At 50.5% G+C, this 22,689-nt stretch overlaps 1 protein-coding gene across 4 annotated transcripts in view; it reads left to right on the forward strand.

Moving 5' to 3' along the window:
• The window catches only part of KIRREL3 (kirre like nephrin family adhesion molecule 3), a 554,929-nt gene extending 532,240 nt beyond the window's left edge, over positions 1-22,689 (forward strand). The window contains exons 10-18 of one of the 4 annotated variants that reach the window (XM_084784204.1): positions 1,253-1,380; positions 2,372-2,498; positions 6,239-6,339; positions 9,687-9,885; positions 11,275-11,310; positions 14,459-14,641; positions 15,991-16,100; positions 20,504-20,590; positions 21,154-22,689. In XM_084784204.1, the coding sequence (XP_084640330.1) occupies positions 1,253-1,380; positions 2,372-2,498; positions 6,239-6,339; positions 9,687-9,885; positions 11,275-11,310; positions 14,459-14,641; positions 15,991-16,100; positions 20,504-20,590; positions 21,154-21,597 (1,415 nt within the window). In that variant the 3' untranslated portion in view covers positions 21,598-22,689. The remainder of the gene's footprint in view (positions 1-1,252; positions 1,381-2,371; positions 2,499-6,238; positions 6,340-9,686; positions 9,886-11,274; positions 11,311-14,458; positions 14,642-15,990; positions 16,101-20,503; positions 20,591-21,153) is intronic. The other 3 variants (XM_084784206.1, XM_084784205.1, XM_084784207.1) reach the window with 3 other exon arrangements.

Raw genomic sequence — 22,689 nt, forward strand, 5'->3', positions numbered from 1 at the left:
TGGACACTCAGGGGTGCACAGGGACTACATGTCAGGGTGAGAACTGAGGCCAGGCAATAACTAAATCCATCACCTATACACACACTCCAATGTCCCACTGACTCATGGACAGCTGCATTTTCTCACCAGTGGCCTAACAGATGTGGCCAACCTATTTTTGAGAACTAGCTAGCTGGATGCATTATTAAAAAAAAAAATTTACAAAACCCAGAGTGGTGGCACACACCTATAATCCAGGCACTCGAAAGGCTGAACCAGAAGAACTGCCAGGTAGGGCTACATAGTGAGTTCAAGACCAGCCTGGGATACATATCACAAGTACACAAGTATGTGTGTGTGTGTGCATATATGTGATATATATATATATATATATATATGTGTGTGTGTGTGTGTGTGTGTGTGTGTGTGTGTGTGTGTGTGTGTGTGTATATATATATATAATTAGCTCACGTGCTACCCATTAGTTTTGAAAGCACTTCCACAAACTTGACTTTGTCCCTTTTGTCTCACAAAGACTCGGTAGATGTATTGTCTTACCTGTTACATCTTGAAACTAGTCTCAACCTCCCAGCTCCAGAGTTCAGGCTTTGTCCCCTCAAAGAAGTGCTCCAAGGCCTCCCTGGCCTGCTCTCTGAGTACCTCAGCCATTCTACAGAACAAGGCTTGGCCTATAGGCCAGTGTGTTGGAATAGGGCAGAGAAAGGCTTTCACATACTGAGCAGAGGTGTCAGAAGTGGGGCCAGGAGCTAGTCTACTTCTAGAGGACTAAGGAGGGTCTGAGGTGTCTTGGCTAGAAGGCAAGTCCCTAGAAAGACACCCTAGAAGGGTGGACCAGGTCATTTCGAGTCATGGTCCCAATGCCTATGATTTCTGAAGCAGTAGGTTCCTTCCACTTTCTCGAGCCAGATGGGACAAGGACAAAAAGAAGGGGATGAGCACTAAATAGAGGTAGAAGTTGGTCTAAGTGCCTTTGTCCTGTGACTGGTACCACCTCCTCTGTAGACCTGAGCGAGGTTGAACCTGGAGAAGAGGGGTCTTGTCCTCACTTCCAGAGTCTTCCTCCCACGCCTCAGGCCCAGCCTCCTCAGAAAGCTGAAACCTAAGGGAGTGGGCGGAAGTGGACGGAGGTGCTTAGGTACCCAGCTGCCTCTCTTCCTCCAGTTGGGGTGGGTGAAAAGGAGAAGAGAATAAGATGGCTCCCCAGAGCTCCCCAGCCCTCCTGAAACCATCTCCTCTTTCCTCCCCATCACAGTTGGTCCCCGAATGACGTCAGAGCCTCAGTCCCTGCTGGTAGATCTAGGATCAGAAGCCATCTTCAGCTGTGCATGGATCGGCAACCCGTCTCTGACCATCGTGTGGATGAAACGGGGTTCTGGTGTGGTAAGTTCTCAGGCCAGGCTCCAGGGTCCTATGGCAGAAACCGGGGCATATCTAGTGGAGCAGACAGGAGGGCTTTGGGGGAGTCAATCTGTAATAAGCCAGCAGAAAGAGGAGCAGGAACTCGGAGCTCTGCCTGTACCCATATCGCTCTGAACATGCTATGCCTAGGGCAGTTTGCCCTAGCCCTAGAAAGATGTCTAAGCTTTCCCTCAGATAAACTTACCCTTTGTCACTGCAGAATGGTGGCATACACCTTTAATCCCAGCACTTGGGAGGCAGAGGCAGGCGGATCTCTGTGAGTCTGAGGCCAGTATGATCTACAGAGTGAGTTCCATAACAGCCAGTGTTACAAAAAGAAACTCTGCCTCGGCTAGAGGAGAGGCGGGAGGGGGAGGGACGGAACAAAACAAACAAACAGAGCCTTAATCTTAGCACAACATTTTGGGGACAGGCAGAAGGACTTCCTTTGGGTAGCCCTTATGTGCTCACAGCAGTGTTTCAGGTGGCATTACTGCCCCCATTATATGGATGAGCCTCTGAGATAGTAACTGAGCAATTCCATGCAGGTAATTAGTGTCCAAGATTAGGTCAGATCATCACCTCAAGCTATCTCCCAAGGAGACACTAAGAATGATTCAGACAGCGTGGATTCAAGGACTGTCCATATTCAGTTGTGGGATAAATTCAGCCACGGGCAGCTGGGAGGTGGTAGGAGGGTACCGTCCTCTCTCTGTATAAAGAGGCCATGAGTCTTTAGTTAGGGAGTCCCACATTCCTGTCACCACCATGCACTACTCCCACAGGCCTTCATCTGGAAGGGGGTCTCTGTGTGAGTGGGAGTCTCCTCTCAAGGCCTTAATGGCACTATCTGTCTCTTAGCTTTCTCTTCACCATGGTGTTTACAGAGATGCTGGTGTCTGGGTAGCAATCTATCCCTGGCAGAAGAAGCTTTCCCTTACTCTTTGTGTCTCATCCTCCTCTGGCCTCCTAGGTCCTGAGCAATGAAAAGACCCTGACTCTCAAATCTGTCCGTCAAGAGGATGCTGGGAAGTACGTGTGCCGGGCTGTGGTGCCCAGGGTAGGCGCTGGGGAGCGAGAGGTGACCTTGACTGTCAACGGTAAGCCCCGCCCCTGCACAAACCCCACAGTGGGAATGGGGGATATAGGGTGAGTGGGAATGCTGGTATGTTTGTGGACACTCTCCTTTTCAATACCGTCAAAAGGATCTCAGTCATGGAGTGTGGTAGGTGATGAATTTTGTCCTGGCCAGGAAAAAGAGGTCAGAGGTCACAGGATGACCATATTCCTTTATCTACCTTTTGACCTGCCTGACAAGGCCCATGGAGAGGTTACGGGCTCATCTCTCATTTTTCATGATCAGCCACTTCCCATTGCATTAGGGCTGCTCAGCCGGAGAGACATATCACCGTCCCCAGGGACCAAGCCTACAGGATCCTCCTGAGGTCATGAGACATGTCTTATACACAGCGAACATAACCATGGCAGGAAAGGGTGCTCATAGTGGGAGTTTATTGACAGCTATTCATGAACCACTGAGGGGTTGAGGTATCAGACCGCACCTGGATGCTGGAATGGAGGTGGCTATAAGGAAGCTAGAACCAGCTCAAGTCAGACTCAGGAAGACTGGCAGCAAGCTGGAAATTTCAAGATCCCTGCACAGTGCACACTTGGGCTATGGTCAGAAATCAGGGCTGCCCATTTATAGAAGTGAGAAACTCTAAGGCCTAAACTTTACTACAACCACCACCACCACCACCACCACCACCACCATCATGAACTGCTACGTGCTGGTGGCCAAAGTCTGCCTCAGATCAAAACCCTGAGCTTCAGGCCTTTATGTGAGATTTTGGGTAGGGCCTTGGCCTGAGAACAAGGTGTGAGCCAAGCTCTAGAAATGAGCCGAAGTGACTATATCTCAACCTAGGAGGCTGCCCATGGACAATCCCATCTATTCCCCTCCTATGCTAGAAAGCCAAGCCCAGCTTGATGCCTCCTCAGCACCCCTCTGCTGCCCCCGTTACTCCGTTCCTGCCCAGATGTTCCACTTCTCCTGGCCTGAGAGGGACAACTGCTGCAGAGAAATGGTCAATCTACTCAGGCTACCCAGACCCCAGAGCATTCACACATCGCCTATCCCAGGCAGAGCCCAGACTCCCAGGGCCTCCTGCCTTTCCTGTGTGTCCCCAGGATGCCACCAATAAATTGGCACTGCAGGGCTAAAAATAACAGCATCTGATCGCGCCTCGGTATATCCATGGCAACACAGGCTGCAGCCTTTTCCTGCCGCGCCAGTGTCTCACACTCCACTCGGTGGGCCAGGCCACAGTGAAATCGGCAGCCCTCCCCACTGCCTGCTCTGGGGGAGGGCGCTGAGGAGCCAAGCTGCCATACCTGTGGTCAGCTGTGACCCGAAGGCCCGGGACCCTCAGTTACACACATGCTCATCAGAGTCTCCAGCCCTGGAGCTATTAACTGAGCATCCTTGTGTCTAGGGGGAAGGGGTATTGTAAGGAGGAGGCTGGCAGTTTTATTATTGCTTTAAGACGTTCAGGCACTTCCTAATGGGAACTTACGACTTTTGGGGGGGGAGGGGGCTCTTCCTTTGCTCCTGGGAAACACACACACACCTCACAGAAACCCACAGGCATCCAGCCAACATTTATTCTGTCTGCCCCCTCCCCGCCCCCCCCCGCCCCCTTCCTAAGCCTGCTTGCCTTTCCTAGGTTGCTAGCTGGAGAACAACTAAAGAGATCCGCAGGAAAAAGGAAACTGCTCCTTACCTATATTCTATATTCTGCTAGTCACAGGGAGACTGGGGCCCGGATGAAATGACCCAAAGGGAGGAACCTGCCAGCCTAACCTGGGGATGGGTCTGTCTGTCCTGCCTGCAGTTGGGGAACAGGTGGAGAGGTGGCGAGGCTGGTAGACAGGGGCCTGGGTGTCTAGAATGCAGACATCTCCCATGACGGCCAGCCCAGCGGCCTTGGGAAATGAATTGGCACCGCTATAACCCGAGCTGGCACAAAGCAGGTACCAGAAAGAAAGGGGCAATGGGATGCCAATTACCCGCTGCTTCTCTGGGCCTGGTTTCCTTTATTTTAGTTTTTTTATTTTCTTTCAAGAAGCCCATAAACGCATATGTATTTGTTGACAGCTTTTAGAGCCCTGTGAACCCCTTGGGGGATTCCTAGTTCCTGGGAAATGAAAGGAAAAGATTTTTACGGTATCATCACTTCTCAGCCCAGCTGCAAAGCATCATCCTGCTTCCATAGGATGTAGAGCTGCTGTGGCTTGGGGCCAAAGGCTTCTGGGAGGTGAGGAACTCTAAGGAGGAAAGCAAGATTCAGCCCATTTTAAGGCCTTCTGAGGGCAAGGCTTTTGCCTAGAAGTCCCCCGGGGGTCCTGTGCACCAGAGCTCTATCCATTCTGAACTCAGAAGCCATCTCTCCCAATACCTGTTTTCCCCTTGGCTGAGAACTACTCATGGAAAATGCAAATCTGTTTTAATTAAGGTGGTTAATAAACAGCAATTATGTTTGCAGCAATTTTTGTTTTGTTCCCAGCATAAATTTGCCTGTTCTCAGGATCTCTCCTTCTTAGCCATCTTTCCTCTGTTCTGAGGTCTAAATCCCAACCATCATCCTAGGGATCGGGGACACGCAAGAAGGTTTCATCCCCACCCTCAGCATTCAACCAGCCTGGTCCAGCCCAACTTAGGGGCACTGAAGTGGAAGTGTCAATGAAGCAGACTTCACTCCCCATGGCATCTCTTGGGGTGCTCAATGTGATGAGACTGGCCCTCAGAAGCTGACGGATCTCTCTCTCTCTCTCTCTCTCTCTCTCTCTCTCTCTCTCTCTCTCTCTCTCTATGTCTCTCTGTCACTCTCTCTGTCTCTGTGTCCCTGTGTCTCTGTCTCTGTGTCTCTTTGTCTCTCTGTCTCTGTGTCTCCGTCTCTGTGTCTCTGTCTCTGTCTCTCTGTCTCTCTCTGTCTCTGTCTGTCTCTGTCTGTCTGTCTGTCTGTCTGTCTGTCTGTCTCTCTCTCTCTCTCTCTCTCTCTCTCTCTCTCTCTCTCTCTCTCTCTCTCTCTCTCTCTCACACACACACACACACACACACACACACACACACACTGGAATAATACTGGGTCAGGTTTGGAGCTGTGCTTTTGCCTAGCATGACTGAGTATGTAAATGCAGAAAAACAAGATAATAAACTACAAGATCTTCTGAGGCCTGTATAGGATTAAGGCTAGTACACTTACCCTTTGCAGGGTAATTCCCGCCCTTGGTGAAGGAACAGCACCACTTTTCCCTTCTTGGGCCGGCAGAGACACCGGTTTCTTAGGCAAGTGTGCCCTCTGCTGGACAACTCGGAAATCGCTTGGATTCCAACAACAGGAAAGCTGGGCGGCATTCCTTCTGTTCTTCTTCCTTGCAGTCTTCTCTGATACCGGTGCTTGCTTTCCCAAGCTCACCTCCTCCTTTTTAAAGCATTCCCCATCTGCAGACAGAGTTATTCTCTCTCCTCTGAAGCCTGTTAGTACTCTATCTGCATCGCTCCTGCGGTATGAACACTCACCACCTTTTATCAGTTATTTATGTCTTCTGGGGATTCTGTCTTGGAAGCATTCACTCGTGATCCCTGGAGAGGTTTATGACTGAATGCCTAATTTACCTTCAGGTCCCCTACCTCGCACTCTGCCTTGCACACACGAGCCTTCTGTAAATGTTTGCCGAGTGCTTGGATTGGTGAATATACTTCTGATACCCACCAAAGAGGGTGGCAGCAGAGGCTGTGCCCTTCCCGCATCCTAACATGATGTCATCTTCTCAACAGGACCACCTATCATCTCCAGCACACAGACGCAGCATGCCCTCCACGGCGAGAAGGGTCAGATCAAGTGCTTCATCCGGAGCACCCCACCACCAGACCGCATTGTGAGTGCTCCAGGGAGGTGGTGAGGGTATGCACCCAGCATCCAGGGGTCACCTCTTCCAACACCTGAGCACCCCAAAAGCTGGTACAAACCCTGGAGCTTCCTTTCCCTCCATGGTGGGAAAAGATAACTATCTGTGTCCTGAGAATATACTCTGAAGATGAAATAGGGGGAGGCAGCCTCCTGTCTCAGAACAGGCCAGCTTAGGGGTGAACGTGCCTTCAAGGCCCAGCATTAATGATTTGGACTGAATAGGCATCCTTCATGCAGAGGGGAAGGACAAGACATTTCTTTTCTTTCCTGGGCTCAAAGCCAGTGTGACAAAACTGTAAACTGGATGTGGTTTACTGCTGGTTAACTGCCTGCACCTCCCATCATCATACTCTTCCAGGCTCTTCTCCTCCTGATGCCCAAGAGGTACTCTGTGCCTTCCAGCTCTAACATGATCACTGTATTAGCCTTTCTTCCTCCAATCTCTCAGCCTCTAGGGTACACCAGGCATACCTTACCCCCAATTCACCCTCATTACACTATGGTGCTTGCATTTTCTTTTATTAAGAGAGACTTTTTTTTTTTTTTTGAGACAGGGTTTCTCTGTGTAGCCTTGGCTGTCCTGGACTCACTTCGTAGACCAGGCTGGCCTCGAACTCACAGAGATCCACCTGCCTCTGCCTCCTGAGTGCTGCTATTGAGACTTGACTTTTTTTTTAATTTATTGTTACTGTGTGAGTAGCGTGTGGAGGCGGAGTGAATGCCACCGTACATGAGTAGAGATCAGACGCCAACTTTGTGGAACCAGTTCTCTCCTTCCACATTTCTGTAGGTTTTGGAGGTCCAACTCATGTCATCAGACTCATGTGGCAAATGCCTTACTCACTAAGCCATCAACACACGAGCCCCACCCCCAATCAACCTGAAACCAGTAGCTGCTCCAGTATGAAGACAAAGAAAAAGGAAGAGTTTGTGGAGCATCTGAGGGAAACTGTTCTTTTAGTAACCCCTGGGCCCTGGGATGGTGTCTTAGTTACTTTGTATCACTGTAACAAAGCACCAAGACCAAAGTCACTTACAAAAGAAAACATTTAATTGGGCTTCCAGTTCAAAGAGTTAGAGTCCCTAATGGCAGACCAAGGGCATAGTGGCAGGAACAGCTGAGGGCTCGCATCTTGACATGCAAATAGGAGACAGAGAGCACACTGGGAATGGTGATAGTGGTTTTGAAACCTCAAAGCCCACCCCACCCCCACCCTCAGTGACCCACCTACTCCAAGAAGGCCACACTTTCTAATCCTTGCCAAACAGTTCCACCAATGCAGGACATTCAAGCATATGCACCTAGGGGAGCTCTTCTCATTCAAACCACTACAGATGGGCAGGGCCCAGAGGCCAGCTCTGAAGTGAAACAGTGCTGGAAGCCTGTGGCTCAGACGGGCACTGCTCAGATAAGACTGCATGTGTGCTAGAGACGCTGCCTGGTACACCAAGACATGGCTAGAAGATTAGTGCTGTTAAATGTTGTCTCGGGCATCTGGTTCATTTGATGTCTGAAAGATTCACACAAAGTTCCAATTAATTGCACATAGCAACTATTATCTGTGTCTCCTCGTTCACTCTTTAATTTTTTTTATTATAAATATGACTCGTGGCTATTGTAAAAGATCCCCTTCAATCACCCTTGAGCATTTTTATACCATCTTTTTCTTTATAGATATTTGTTTCTAGGCTAGTGGTTCTCACTAGGTCCCCTAGCAGCACCTGGCAGTGTCTGGAGATCTTTGTGGTTGTCACAATGGTGAAGGGTGCTAGCTGGCCTTAGTGAGTAGAGCCAAGGGTGCCATTAACAGCCCCACAGCCAGGAAGGATCTGGTCCAGGGTGAGGGAAGCCATGTTTCCTGGCATCACACAAGGGTGTAGACAGGGTTGATGTGATAAAGTTCATGCAAAGTCACCCCTGTAAACAAAGAGTAATAGAGATGATGGAGCACACAATTTCAAACATATTATGTAGAAAACCAAGTCCCCAGACTAGACGTGATGGGCCACATCATGACCTCAACAGTGGGAGGTGAAAAGAGGTGGATAAGCAGGTCAAGGTCATCTTCTGTTACAGTCAGAGTTGAAAAGCAGTCTGGTGACAACCTGTTAAATTGTTAAAGTCTTCCATCGCTCCAAGGCTCAGCACTGGGGAGCACTGGCAAAGAAGCCCAGACAGGTAGCCATGGGGAGGGCTACATTGCTGCCATAAAAGCTCCCTCTTGGCCTAGAAAATGTTCCCAGTGCAGAACTACATAGGGTCCCCTTCAGAGAAGGAAACATCCTCTAAAGTGTTCCCAACCTATATGGGTATGCATGTACATGGTCAGTAGAACATGTGTACATGCATTGTGTCTGTGTGGTATGCACATGTGCATGTGGTTTGTATGATGCCCACATATAATAGTGTGTGTGTGTGTGTGTGTGTGTGTGTGTGTGTGTGTGTGTGTGTGTGTTAGGGTATATGTGCATCTGCACTGATAATGTGGTCTTGGTGTGTGTGATACGGTGTGAGTGCACAACGTGTTGTGGTATAGTTATGTGTGCATGGGGGTGGAATTCAGTATCTGATGTGCTATTGGGTGTCAAAGCATGTGTAATTATATGTATCTGAGGTATATATATGTGTTGTATGTAGTTTGTGATGTAGGAATAATGTATGTTTGTACTATGTGGACTATGTGGTATGTGATATGGTTTGATGTGCATATGTGGTGTGGCATATGTTTATATGTTGTGATGTGCATATATCATGTGGCACACGTTTATATGTTGTGATATATATTTATGTGTACCATGGTACATACACACATGTGCACTGTGATGTGATATGGTATATGAATACCTCTGAATACATGGATTGTGTTATGAGCACATGTACTCATGTACACAAAGGCATATGTGCTTCTGTACATACTTGTGAATAATGTGTTGTACGTGTGTGTTTGTTTTTATAGTTTGTGGTATAGTATGTATACATACTGTGTTTGCACATGTATATATGTTTTATAATATGAATGTGTGGGTGTGTTTTTAGTGTGGGGTATATGCATGTACACATATCACCATGCACACATGTTGGTCATATGTTTGATATGGTGTATGTGTTCCTGTATGATAATGTGTTCATGTGGGTTGTTTATATTTGTGACATGTGTTTACATTTGTAGTGTGTGGCATATGTATGAAGGTTCATGTATTTGTATTGGTGGTATGTGGCAATGATTGTGAACATGAGCCTAGCTATGTCAGCATCTTGGAGGGGTGTCGCCACGGTCCTGGTATGGACTCTCATATCCCTGCACAATCTGGCAGGCCTGGTCCTGGAAGGAGAATGTGCTGGAATCAGGGACATCAGGGCGCTACACAGTAGAGACCGTGAGCACCGAGGAGGGCGTCATCTCCACACTGACCATTAGCAACATTGTGCGTGCCGACTTCCAAACCATCTACAACTGTACAGCCTGGAACAGCTTCGGCTCTGACACAGAGATCATCCGACTCAAGGAACAAGGTGAGAACTGTCAGGGTGCCCAAGGGACCAGGGAATGCTGGCCAGATCCAAGGATGGGGCACAGTGTTCTTCCTCACTGCCACACAGCCTCACATAGCCAACCCCTGCACCAAGGAGCATTGGCCCCACCAAGGGAGCAAAGACTGCGTGGTGGCCTCTGAGGCTGTTCAGGGTAACCACAAGAACCTGGGCTGATGGCAGTGATAAGCACCCAATGGCATCCAAAGACCCTGGCTTCCACATGTTCCACCTTCCCCTGAGGGCTCCAAACTGATGCCCAAGTGCCCTTGCTAGGTTGTGCTTAGACACGCTGAGGAACCTGGCCCAAACCTGATAGAACAACAGGAATCCCAAGGATGGGCCAAAGCTAAAGCTGAAGGGCAGCCCTGCCTATGTGAGGGGGTGGGGGCTGGGCTCAGACCACTTGCAAGCCCCAGGACACACCTGGACCACTGTATGCTAGAGGAGACTGGCCAGTTCCAGAGCACAGAGCAGCTGGATTTTGAGAGAGAGGAGGAAAGAGGAAGGAAGCTCACCTCAGTGTGATCCATCACTATGACCCCATATGCCCACTGCCCTAGCTCCTGATCAGATGCTAAGAACTTGGTTTCCTGCTAGACGTGAGTGCCTGAACTCTCAGTTATGTAGTAGGCAGCAGGACCACTTGAGCCTTCACATTCAAGACCAACCTGGGCAACAGAGCAAGCCCTGGCCTCAGAACAAACAGTAGAACTCCAGTCTCCATGTAAAGTTTTCCAGCTGACTACCAAACAGAAAGATGAGAGCGGGGCCCAGAGACTTTCACTCAGGTCCTGGAATAGGCTGCAGGACTTCCCTCTGCTTAGGCAGTGCCACGCCATGGGGTTCAGGGGTGGTGTTCAGCAGGCCTGGGCCTCTGGGTCAGAGGTTGGAAGCTCAGCAAGAGGTCCCAGACGGACCCAAAAAGCCTCAGGAAACCATGAGGTGGCCGTGATCCTACCAGCAGATCAAAAGTCTCAGTGTCTCCAAATGTCTTCCTAATAGGTGCTACTTTGCATAACGCTTTGCATATAATTTGCATAATACCATCCACCCATCATCCAAACATCCCTGGTCCCCTGTTGCCTACCCTCTTCGTCTTCCCCTGTGCCCTCCTCTAGTAGCCCCACCCACCTCCAAAACCTCCCCTCCAGGTTTGACTTTTCTCTCTGTCCCTCCCCCTGCTCCGGAGGGCCATGGCAGGCTGACTGAACTCAAGTTCAGTTGTGGGAACCAGGATCTATGGAGCGGTCCCAGAGACATGACATAGAAGGGAATTCCCCTTCACCCTTCCAGGTGACCAATCCCCTGTCTCGCCCCACCCTGGCCAGCCAGGCCCTGGCTGTGGACGCTTGCTTTATTTCCAAACAGGTTCGGAAATGAAGTCGGGAGCCGGGCTGGAAGCAGGTACGGAAGGAGCCGCTGAGAACTTACCCCGGGGTTGGAGGGAGGGACTCGGCTAGTAGGGGAGGGGCTCAAAAGGGGCCAGGGAGGCTGCTAAATTCTCTTCCGCCCCACGTCAAGGGCTTAGTGCGGTCAGAGCAGTGGGGGAGGGGCTCCCAGCCATTGGTGTCCAGGGACCCCAGACACCTGCCTGATACCACAGCCCAGGGCTCCTTCCTCCCCAGGACACAGCTCTTGCTCCCCCACCCCCACCTCACCCTTTGTCCTCCGAAGCCCTAGCTCCCATCCCTGCCCTGGCCTCCCTCTACTTCCAGGCCCTCCCCTCTGCTCCTCAGCACGTCACCAGCTCAACATTGCTCCCCAGGGGTCTGGGGCCTGTTCCATGCATGCTTGCTGCCTCGCCTCCTCCTTCCCTGCTCCCTGTATCCCTTCCCCCTCCCCCAGCCCCTCCCATGGAAGCATCATTTCATCATCAAGCCAAGGCTGCTGGACACTGCCCCTCCAGGGCTCCCATAGCAAAATGGTCATCAAGCTCCCTCTATGGGTTGATTTGTTCCATCTAGACAACTGTCCCCCTTGCATCTCACTCCCAGGCAGGACACCAGAGGAGAATAGCAGAATCCTACTACTCTGCAGGGCCGGCCAAGGCCTCAGTTCTCTGCCCACACTGGTTGCCTGGCTTCTTTTGCTCCTTTAATGAGCTACATGTGGAGCCGACAGCCCGCGCTCCAGGCCAGATCACAACTGTCCCACCGAGGCCCCTGTGCCCCACCCGGAGGCAGTATGCAAGGTTCTGCCACCTGCATCGTCAGATCTCTTGAAGGCCTATGGAGGCACTGGCTTGTTCCTGTCTCTATTTCACACTCCTTCCTTCCTTTGGTGGCTAAGACACACCCCACACACGCACCCATGCCCAGTCCCCTTCCTTGAATGGAAAGGAGACTAAGAAAGGCAACCCCTCCTGAGTCCTCCGTAAACAAATGCCCTACCCAGAAAGGAGTAGCCGGAAAAGGTGACCTAAGGCAGATTTCGAGAGGCCAGGAGAGGAAGAGACACTCTGGGACCTGGTAAGGGATGCCACCTGGGGTCACCTGCTTTCACAGAGCCCCTCTCCACTGCCACTGCCAACCCAAGATGCACCCAGCCCCTGCTGTTAACAGGGCAAGAAAATGTGGATTTTTGAGGATACAAGACAGCAGTGACCAGAGTTCTGCTGCCTAGGCTCTCTGAGTTATGGACGAAAGGTTGAAACCCAGGAATGTTAAGAGAGTATGGCTTGGCTCTGACATGAGCTGTGATAGCCCTGGGTTTTCCCTAGGAAACTTCTTAGGAATCCCAAGAGTGCTGGACCAAACACAAACCAAGGGACTACAAACCACCGAACTAATGAGGTTTAACCAGAAACACCTGTTTGCCAAGGCCAGCTCGGCTGAGAGCACATTTCTTTTAGAGCACATCTCTTTTCTCAGTCCTGATTTCTGAGCACAGCCCCTCACAGTTCCCCTCTCAGTCCTTGGGATTTGCCAATTTTTTTTTTTTTTAAATCTCCTCTTGGTCACCTCCTGGCCATGAATAGGTAGGTAACAAAAGCATTCATGTGTGAATCTTGCAGTAGTGCGACACTATACTAGGTCGCATCTAGTAGGTGCTCCTCCCCCCCAGCTTCATAGCAGCAGCTTGGGAATTTCAGTGTTTCTTTCTCTTCAGTAAACAGGGGGGTGGGGGGCGGAGGGGGGCAGAGCACTCACTTAGTATGCGTGAAACCCTGAGTTTCATTCCGAAAACAGCAAACAAACAAACAAAAAAAACAGCAATGCTCCAGCCACAGCTCCAGAACAGACACCTGGCCTTCTGCAGGTCATTCAAGCTGCCTCGATGAATGTGGGTGGGGACAGGGCTCAGGCTCTCAGAGGAACTGTCTCAGCTACTGACCTCCCCCCCCCACACACACACACACACAGTAACTAGACCACATATTTAAAAGGGGCTGGATCCCCAACTCTGCTCCAAGACCTTCCCCCACATTCTTTCACCTAAAGCTCATAACAACATTTAAAGTCACACTATTACTACTCCATCGGACAGATATGATGCTCAGAAGTTTGCGATGAAGCAAGGGACACAGTGGCAGCCTGGAGGATGCCATGTGACACAGTTCAGGGCTGGGAAGAGGATGGGGAGCCCTGGATTGACCTCGTTCACACACAGTAGCCACACCGTCCTTGAAATAACTCACTGCACTTCTCTGCGTGTCCAGTGTCTTTACCAAAGGAGAGGCTTGAGTTTCTTATAATGCAATCACACCCTGCCTCAGAATTTCCCAGAGCTGTTCCTCATAGAGTACTCAGGACCTAGAGTCGTGTGCTCAGGGCCCATATGCATCCATAGGAGGGGCGGGGCCTTTTGGAAAAACAGTCATCACCTAGCATTCCTGCCCATTTGGCAAGGATCAGAGACAGACTGGAGAATGAGCAAGGCTGAGGAGTTCTGGGCCCCTTGGGGCTGGAGCAGGTGGCCTTGAAAGAGGAATGGGGTGTGGAGGGCAAGGAAAAAAGAAAGAGCTGTCCTCCTGAGCACTGTGGGAGCTCCCAGCAGGGCGCAGGGGGAAGTTGCCTCAGACCTGAAACCTCTGAGAGCTGGTTGTCTGTGTGTACCCTCCCTGTACCACAGAAACAGGAGGAAGGAAGGAACTAGACAAACAAGGGCAGGAACCATCACCATTTGTTTTTTCAAAGAAAACCCGTGGGCATATGACTCACTAGCCACTGCACGCATAGCAAATCACTTCAGTAATACTCAAGAGAACTAAATTAGCCTAGCCTCGCCCAGCATCTCCAGTTTTCCTCTCCCCTGGCTTTCCACCTGTTCTAGCATCTACCCCTTCCCCTGGCTCCTCCCTCCTCTTGACCTACCCTGTGTCCTCTATCCAATCTCAACATTCCTCTCCAGGGCTGACTCCTCCTATTGGACTGTCTATGCTGCCCAGGCCCCACCAAGGCATTCCCAAGAGGGGCCCACATGGCAGTGGTCTGGCTCCAGCTTGGCAAGGGATGAACCTGGGGGACTGGGTAGGGGTTGGGGTGGGGGTGTCCTAGCAGGACAGTAGTTTTCTTTTTGTCTCTTATCAGCCTTGTCTTTTTCTTTCCTGCAGAGTCTGTGCCAATGGCCGTCATCATCGGGGTGGCCGTAGGAGCTGGTGTGGCCTTCCTCGTCCTAATGGCAACCATTGTGGCCTTCTGCTGTGCCCGTTCCCAGAGAAGTACGGGAGGGAGACCCGGGATCTCAGGGAGGGGGACAGAGAAAAAGGCCAGGCTTAGACTGCCCAGGAGAGCAAGTAAGCAGGAGTATACCGAACAGGGGCCATAACAGTGTTATGAGCTCCTGGGGCAGGGATGGGTGTGATGCATTTATTGTTATGCACCTGGAGGGTGTCTTGGCAGCAAGTGGGAACTTTACTGAGGCTGAACCGAACTCAACCGGCCTCCATCTAGCAGGACAGGCCACTAGTGCTTTGGGTGGGACACATAGCACTGTTATTTGCTGTGTATATAAAATCTCAGAGGGAACAGGGTAATTTAGTGCTCTTTGCTCTGCAAAGACTGCTAGCTTAACCTGAAAAGCAAGCCACCCACGCAGGGTACCAAAGCATGTGACGGGTTGCCCTGGATGGACTTTTAAAGAACTTTCCATTTTGGCAATACAGGTCTAGCCCCAGTACACTCTTAAAGGGTTGTATGTACATGGGGCTTCTGGACTGGGCTCGGTTCTGGAGTTATACATGATTGGCAGGAGTAAGGGAAAGGTACGGGGGCAGAGAGATAAGTTGAAGACAGAAGTGCAATCTTCTACTCTGTGACCCTGGGCAAGTCGCATGTACATACGGCCTCAGCTTCCTCGTTTGTGATATGAGAGGGTTAGATGGCATGACGTACGACCTCAACCAGCTCTGAGCTTCTGGGATCAGAGTGCAGAGTCACCAGGACAAGTTGTGACCACCTAGCATCCTTCACTTGCTGGAAGGAAGCCACTGGCTCACATGCTCTCCAGTCCCAGCTGAGCAACCTTACCATGTTGTGGCTACCCAACGAGATGGCCTTGCAACTTCCTTTGCTGCCTCCTCATGAAAATGATAGGAGAGCATATTTCAGCAAGATTTGTCAAACAGGCTGCTCCTGTAGCACACCTCTGTGTGCTCCGGGTTGGCTAAGAGGTTTTAATGTCTTTTTAACATTAAAGTTTGAGGTCCTATAAGTAGAGATGTCCCAAGTAGAGATGGACAGAGAGGACTTGTCAAAGGGAGTGGGGACTCAGGGTGACAGAGCCTGGCTAGGTGAGACAGAGGGATGGATGAGGAGGCCCTCTCCAACCACAAGAGATACCGAGGTAGCTGGGCAGCCAGCATGGCCAGCCTTTGGGGCCCAATCAGCCATCAGGAGACCTCTACAGAGGTTCTATGGGTTGAGGGTGGGGGGGCACAGGACTGACAGAACTGAAAAGTCAGAGTCTGAGGGGAGGTTAAATCCTGAAGTGGGGTGGGGAAAAGGGTGGCAGCAGGGGGCTGTGGGGCAGTAGACATCTCTTGCCTTAAGATGAGAACTGAGTGGGGTTATTTTTGTTTGGTTGGTTGGGTTTTTTTGTTTGTTTGTTTTTGTTTTTGTCTACACTTTCCTATCTTATGTCCAGATCTCAAAGGTGTTGTATCAGCCAAAAATGATATCCGAGTGGAGATTGTTCACAAGGAGCCAGCTTCTGGCCGGGAGGCTGAAGATCACACCACTATCAAGCAGCTGATGGTAAGGCTGCTCCCTGTGTCCCGCCCCATCCTGACAACAGAGACTTCTTGGTGCTCTCCATACTGCGGAGAGGCAGCGCATCCAGGCAGACCCCTGAAGTGAGCCAGTCATGCACTCAGCCAGTGAGCCAATTGTGCATCTGTGAAGTGATGTGGGAGATCCAAAGACATCTATGATGCAGTTCCTGGCCTGGATCCTGACCACTGAGTAGGGAAAGCACCTGTGCTTAAATTTATATGTGCAGCTACATACAGTCTTACACACAGGAGGGGGGTATTATAGATACTTGATGTGTTTTTTTTCCCTCTTCCCCCTTCACACATACACACACACATACACACACACACACACACACACACACACACACAAGTGTGCCAGAAGCACCAGTTTCTTCTTGGGAGATGGATGTCCACTAGAAGCAAATGCAAAACTTTTCCAACAGCACCAAGCTGACTCCTCCTCTTCCTGGTCCTCCCTTCAAGGACCAGAATGGTCCTCACTGTACAGGCAGAAGGCTAGTCAACAATACCAGAAACTCTGTACAGCACACTATATCATGGTGGTAATGTCTAGGAACAGTGACAAGAGAACAAGAAATAAAGGACATGAGCTTCTCTGAGCCTTAGTGACCCTGTCTATGAAATGGATATGAAGGGTCATCATCAGAATTACAGGGGTAACAACCTGGGTACACATGGCGTTCAGTAGAGTTTTCCCTTGACATCTGTGTGGAGTTTGATCCCCTAATTCCCAGATACGCAAATCTGAGTATATATGAGTCTCTTGTATTAAATGGTATATAACATTTACACAGAAGCTACCCACATCCTTTCATATCCATAAATTGTCTCTACTTATAATATGTAATATAATGTAAATGCTGTGTAAACAATTACTATACCATATTGCTTAAGGATTAACGGTGAATAAAATAAGCACATTCGGTACAGGCAATTTTCCCTAAACATTTTTGATCCATGGTTGGCTGAATCTGCAGTGCAGAATCCAGGAATGCAGAGACCCGCCTGCAAGAGCCCAAGGATGGCTAACGAGTGTGTTGCTCTAAATCCACCCACTAGATGGGGAGCAACTGCTGCCTTATTTATCTCTGGCAGAGGCTCACAATTGTTTGATGACTGGAACTGACTTTTCTCTCTGCTACACTTTCTCTGGTCAATGGATTTTCAAGGTCTGTCAATTCTGCTTGAAAAATACGTCTGAAATGTGTGCCCTACCTCTCCTCCATAGTCACTTCCTTAGTTTGGGCCTATTCATTGCCCCCTGGGCAACTGCAGCAACCCACTAAAGGAACTTGGCTTTGGCCATTTGTCACAATCATCCTCGGTGGCCCTGCAAAAAGTGTCATTCTGAAACACAAATCTGGTGGCCCACGCCTATAACCCCATCACTCAGGAAGCAGAAACAAACAGTAGTATCTCTGTGACCTTGAGGCCAGCCTGAGCTAATTAATAAGACTCTATCTCAAGCTAAAGAAGCCAGGAAATGTAAGTCTGGTCCTGTGACAATCTACTGAAGTCCCACAGTGGCGTCCACGTCTTCAGAATGATGTCCGGCTGCCCTACATGTCATCAAGCTCTTTGCTGCAAGGGACCTGCCGATCTTTCCAGTTCCATATTCCAGCCAAACACATCTGGCTTTCCAGACACACCAAGAGCTGGTGATTCCCGGTCCGGGAGTCCTCTCTACATCAAAGACCCATGTCACCTCTCCTTGTTGACCTGTCTGCTGAAGTTCACGTCCTGCAATAAGAATTGGTTCAAATGCCATCCACTCTGAGATTTTCCTCAGCCTGCCCCCTCCTCACACACTGTTGAGCTGTGCACTTTTTGCTGCACTACCCATGAGCCTCTTTGACAGACCACTGCTGGAAAAGGAAGACTCTTCAGGTACCTGAGAGCTTCTCAAGGGCAAAGGTCATGTATTTCTGCCCCCCCCCCCGCCCTGCAGGGGTGCAGGGAGAGCCCTAACACGGTACCTGACATCATGAAGCATTCCTTCATACAGGAGGGAAGCCACACCCCATACCTGAGAAGGAATAATGCTACTGAGGCTTCATCAGGTCTGTCCCTCATCCTTAATGGGCTCTTTAGTTCTCTCCCAAGGAAGCATTTCTTCTGTCTCAAAGCCATGCCCTCAGGAAGGAAGCAGGTATGCCTGTGTATTTTGGGCCGAGCAGAGGGAGCAATTTGGCAGAAGGGACTTGCTAGTCTCTTCCTTGGGAAGATAGTCGCTGGTCCCCTTCCAGCACACTGGGAGATCGTATACCCTATGATCTGGGAAATACTCCATCATCAACGGGAAGTGCCCTTAGACATTATATCTGGTGGGAAAGAACAACAATCTAGGTGGAACCAGAACATTTACTCGAAAAGTGAAGGGGGAAAAAAAAATAATAATGCAATTGGTGAGGGAATAACAGGATGAAAGCACACTGGCCTATTCTTTGGGCCTTCCAGACTGAGATGCAAGAGAGACAAACATCCTGCTCTAAGTGCTGGGTGGGAGCCTGAGCCAGAGTGCCACTGCAGGCATGGTGCACCTTACGTCTAGGGGAGCATCCCTGTGGTCCCCGGTCATCCATATACCCACTGCACACGGTGGAAGCTCTGTCGTGATCTTACCCCTAATCATTATTCAGACTTAGTGCTCAGCTGCTCACTCACTCACAGACACCAAGGACTCGCCCTGGAAAGCCAGATGCCTTCTGGCCAGTGACCACAATATGCAAGGCTCTAAAAGCAAGGTGTGGTGGGAATTTGAAGAGAGCAAGATCTTTCCCCTAAGGCTGTTTGGCACCTGCCAAGAAAGACTCATTTGAGTCACTGTTGTGAGGAATGGGTGTGGCGTACGTTATTAGTCAGTTTTCTGTTGCTATGACAAAATGCTAAGAAAATCCGAGTTGGAGTTGGGGGTCGGGGATGGCCCAGTTGAGATGGTGTTTTGACACACAAACGTGAGGACCTGGGTTCAACTCTGTCAGAACTCATGTGAAAAAAGCGTGCACCAGCAACCGCAGTCTTGAGGAGGTAGAGACTGGACAATCCTGTGGGCTCGCTGCCCAGCCAGGCTAGCTAAACTGGTGAGCCCTAGGCTCAGTTAGAAGCCCTATCACAAAAAATAAGATGGAGCATGATTTTAAAAGATGCCCAATATCAACCTCTGGCCCACATACACATGTGCACATGCACACACACACAACTTATTCACACAGAGTTATACATACAACACATATAAAAAGAAGGAAAAAAAAGGCATAGTGGCTCATACCTCTAATCCCAGGACTCTGGAAGCTGAAGCAGGAGAATTGCCATAAGTCAACTTGAGCTACAATGTGAGTTTCTCTGTCTCTAAGCAGCAACAGCAAAAGCCAGCACTGGGGAGATGACTCAGAAGGTAAGAGCCAGGGGTGCTCAAGCCAGACAACCCGAGCCTGAACCCCAGAACCACAGGGGAAAGAGAACCGACTCCTAAACATTGTCATTTGGTGTCCATACACAGTGTGGTATGCATATACATAAGTGCACCTGTTGCACACATACACAGAAAGACTAGCTCATTAATTAAAAATAAAATAAAATAAAAGAAGAACAGTTTCTTTTGGCCCCTGGTTTCAGTTCATGTTCACGTGGTCCTGAGGCCTTCAGACCTGAGTCAAGGCAGAACATTGCCGCAACAGTATGCAGCAAAGGAAACTGTCTACCTTATGCTGTCCAGGAAGCAAAAAGAGACAAGAGGGGGGCAGGGTTCCACTGGCCTCTTCTAGGGCACAACCTCTAGTGACCTCACTCCCTGGGGGTGGGGGTGGGGTACCAAGCCTTGAACACATGGCCTTTGTGTGATAGTTCAGATCAAACCAGAGCACCCATTGTACCAGCATCTCAACAGGGACTCTTCCCAACAGCCTGGCCCTGGCTGAAGGACTGCCCTAAGGAGCCTGCTCTACAATGGTGTCACTGTTCAGTTGGTACATACCAATCCCAGGTATATCTCCCTGGTGGGCAGAGCTCTAGCTCACTGAATCTTACTATTCACATACAAGACCCTTAGTGCAGGGCCTGGCCAGAAGTTTTCAACAAAATATTCAAATGAGAAGTCCGGAGAAGATGTCCCTGCCCAGTGGAAGAACACATGGCCTCACAGTTATACCAATGCTGCATGTACCCTCCCCTTCTGGCTCTCTCCTGGGATGAAGGTTTCCAGAACACAGCTGACATCTGGAGTGTTGTATCGAGCCTTTCGCCTGCCTTTCTGCAATCCAGGCCATCCAGGGGACACACATGGCAATCCTTGGAGCCCATGTCTTCATCTTCTTCTGGGAGGAGGTGGAGTTGAGCCCACCTTTAATGTACTGAGTAGCCATTTTTTTTTTTTTTGGGTTGCAGATGGATCGGGGTGAATTCCAGCAGGACTCAGTGCTGAAGCAGCTGGAGGTCCTCAAAGAAGAGGAGAAAGAGTTTCAGAACCTGAAGGTAAGAGTAGCCACAGAGGGGCTGAACTATCCCTTACCCAAACAAAGAGCCACAGCAAGCAGAGTGGAAGAGCTCAAGGCCAGCCTGGGGACAGGTGTCACTGTCTAAGAGGAGGAGGATGGCGGAGAGCAGCTGTTCTCCTTGCCCCAACACTGAGAAACCAAGTAAAATCTGCGTTCCTACAGTTCTCCTCTCCCACAGGCTTGTAACAAATAGATTTTAAAAGTCAGTATTCATGTTCTGGACAAATACACACACACACACACACACACACACAATTAAAGGCTGTTTTTCAAATGATCTTGCATTGCCCTGATGTAAACCAGGTCTGGAACACCATCACCTTCCCTCCTGACAAGTGAGCACCTGCCAGGCTCTGCTAGCATCCCTGCCATGCTAACCCTTCCTGTATCCTGGTCAGTACCCTTCCTCCCCAAGCCTTCCTTCCCTCCCTCCGTGACCCCACCCGACACCCTTGTACAAATTAGTACTGGTCAGCCCAGCCTCCTGCCACAGCCAGTGAAGGCTCCCTGGTGACATGCCTCTTGTTCTTGCCTACCCAGGACCCCACCAACGGCTACTACAGCGTCAACACCTTCAAAGAGCACCACTCAACTCCAACCATCTCCCTGTCCAGCTGCCAGCCAGACCTGCGTCCTACAGGCAAACAGCGCGTACCCACAGGAATGTCCTTCACCAACATCTACAGCACCTTGAGCGGGCAGGGCCGCCTCTACGACTATGGACAGAGGTTCGTGTTGGGCATGGGCAGCTCTTCCATCGAGCTTTGTGAGCGGGAGTTTCAGAGGGGCTCCCTTAGCGACAGCAGCTCCTTCCTGGACACGCAGTGTGACAGCAGCGTCAGCAGCAGCGGCAAGCAGGATGGCTACGTGCAATTCGACAAGGCCAGCAAGGCTTCTGCCTCCTCTTCCCATCACTCCCAGTCCTCTTCCCAGAACTCCGACCCCAGTCGACCCCTGCAGCGGCGGATGCAGACTCACGTCTGAGGATCACGCACTGTGGTGGGGATGGGCCAGGGAGGAGGACAGGGCACATTCTCCTTCTCCACAAAGTGGGCCTACTTTGCAGAGGACCCTACTAGAACTGGCCGCCTCCGGAGTGGCCTCAGAGCACCTCTGTTACCTTCCTTCGAAGCTCTGATGAAGCACAAATCTGACTCCCAGATGGAAAACGAAGAGGACGCGGCCGAGTACATAGTGCTCAGGGCTGGACACCTTTGTCTCTTGCGCTCCCCTGAAGGTCCCTCAACCGCCTTGTCCTCCTTACAGGCACTAGGGGCAGCTAGAACTTTGCTTTTATTGAAACTGCCGTCCGCTCTCCTACATCCTCTTGCTGCCCATAAGCTAGCCCTGGTGCCTCTATATTCCTTACAGCCTTGGGGATCGGAGGCCTTTTTCCCAGCACTGAGGTGCTCCAGAGACACCCCCGCCCCAGCTTCCCCACTGTGCATAGCGCATAACCCATACCACAGAGGCTGAGGGCTGAGAAATGACCCTGACCAAAGGATCATCTGCCTGGGAGCCCACCCCACCCCCACCCCCAGTCTGTACGGTGTTTGTGTCTATGTTGTTGTTGAGGTTCTGTTGTTGGATTTTATACCTCTGGGCCTGGTGGTGGGACTGGCCCATCAGAGTCTAGTGTCTTTGGAGCTGAGGAAGGGAAGGAGGGAGAATACGGATTGCCTGGAGAACACCACACCCACCACACCCGGCACCAGGCTGTGCAATTCAGAGCCCTTGCCCTCACATCATCCCCTGCCCCGCTTTGTGCTCTCCCTTCTTTCCTTCCTACAGCACAAGCAAGCTAATAATATAAGGAGTGTGAGGACTTCTCTGGTCAGGGTTTGTTGGACAGTTGCTGCAGAGGGCTGCCTGGGAGACGTGGATCTGAGGGGGCTGCAACGCAGGCTGGAGGATGAGACAGACTTTTTCAGCTGATGAACACAAGGAACAATGATCCATTCTCCAGTAGACAGGACTGTGTGTGCAAAGGGGACAGTTTCTCTGCACCTCTTTTTCCCATCACTCCCCCACGTAAGAATAAACGTTAGGGCCGTTACCCGCCACCCCCCACCCCGA

This window comes from Acomys minous (assembly GCF_964271855.1).
Source record: "Acomys minous genome assembly, chromosome: 5".
Taxonomy (NCBI): Eukaryota; Metazoa; Chordata; class Mammalia; order Rodentia; family Muridae; genus Acomys; species Acomys minous.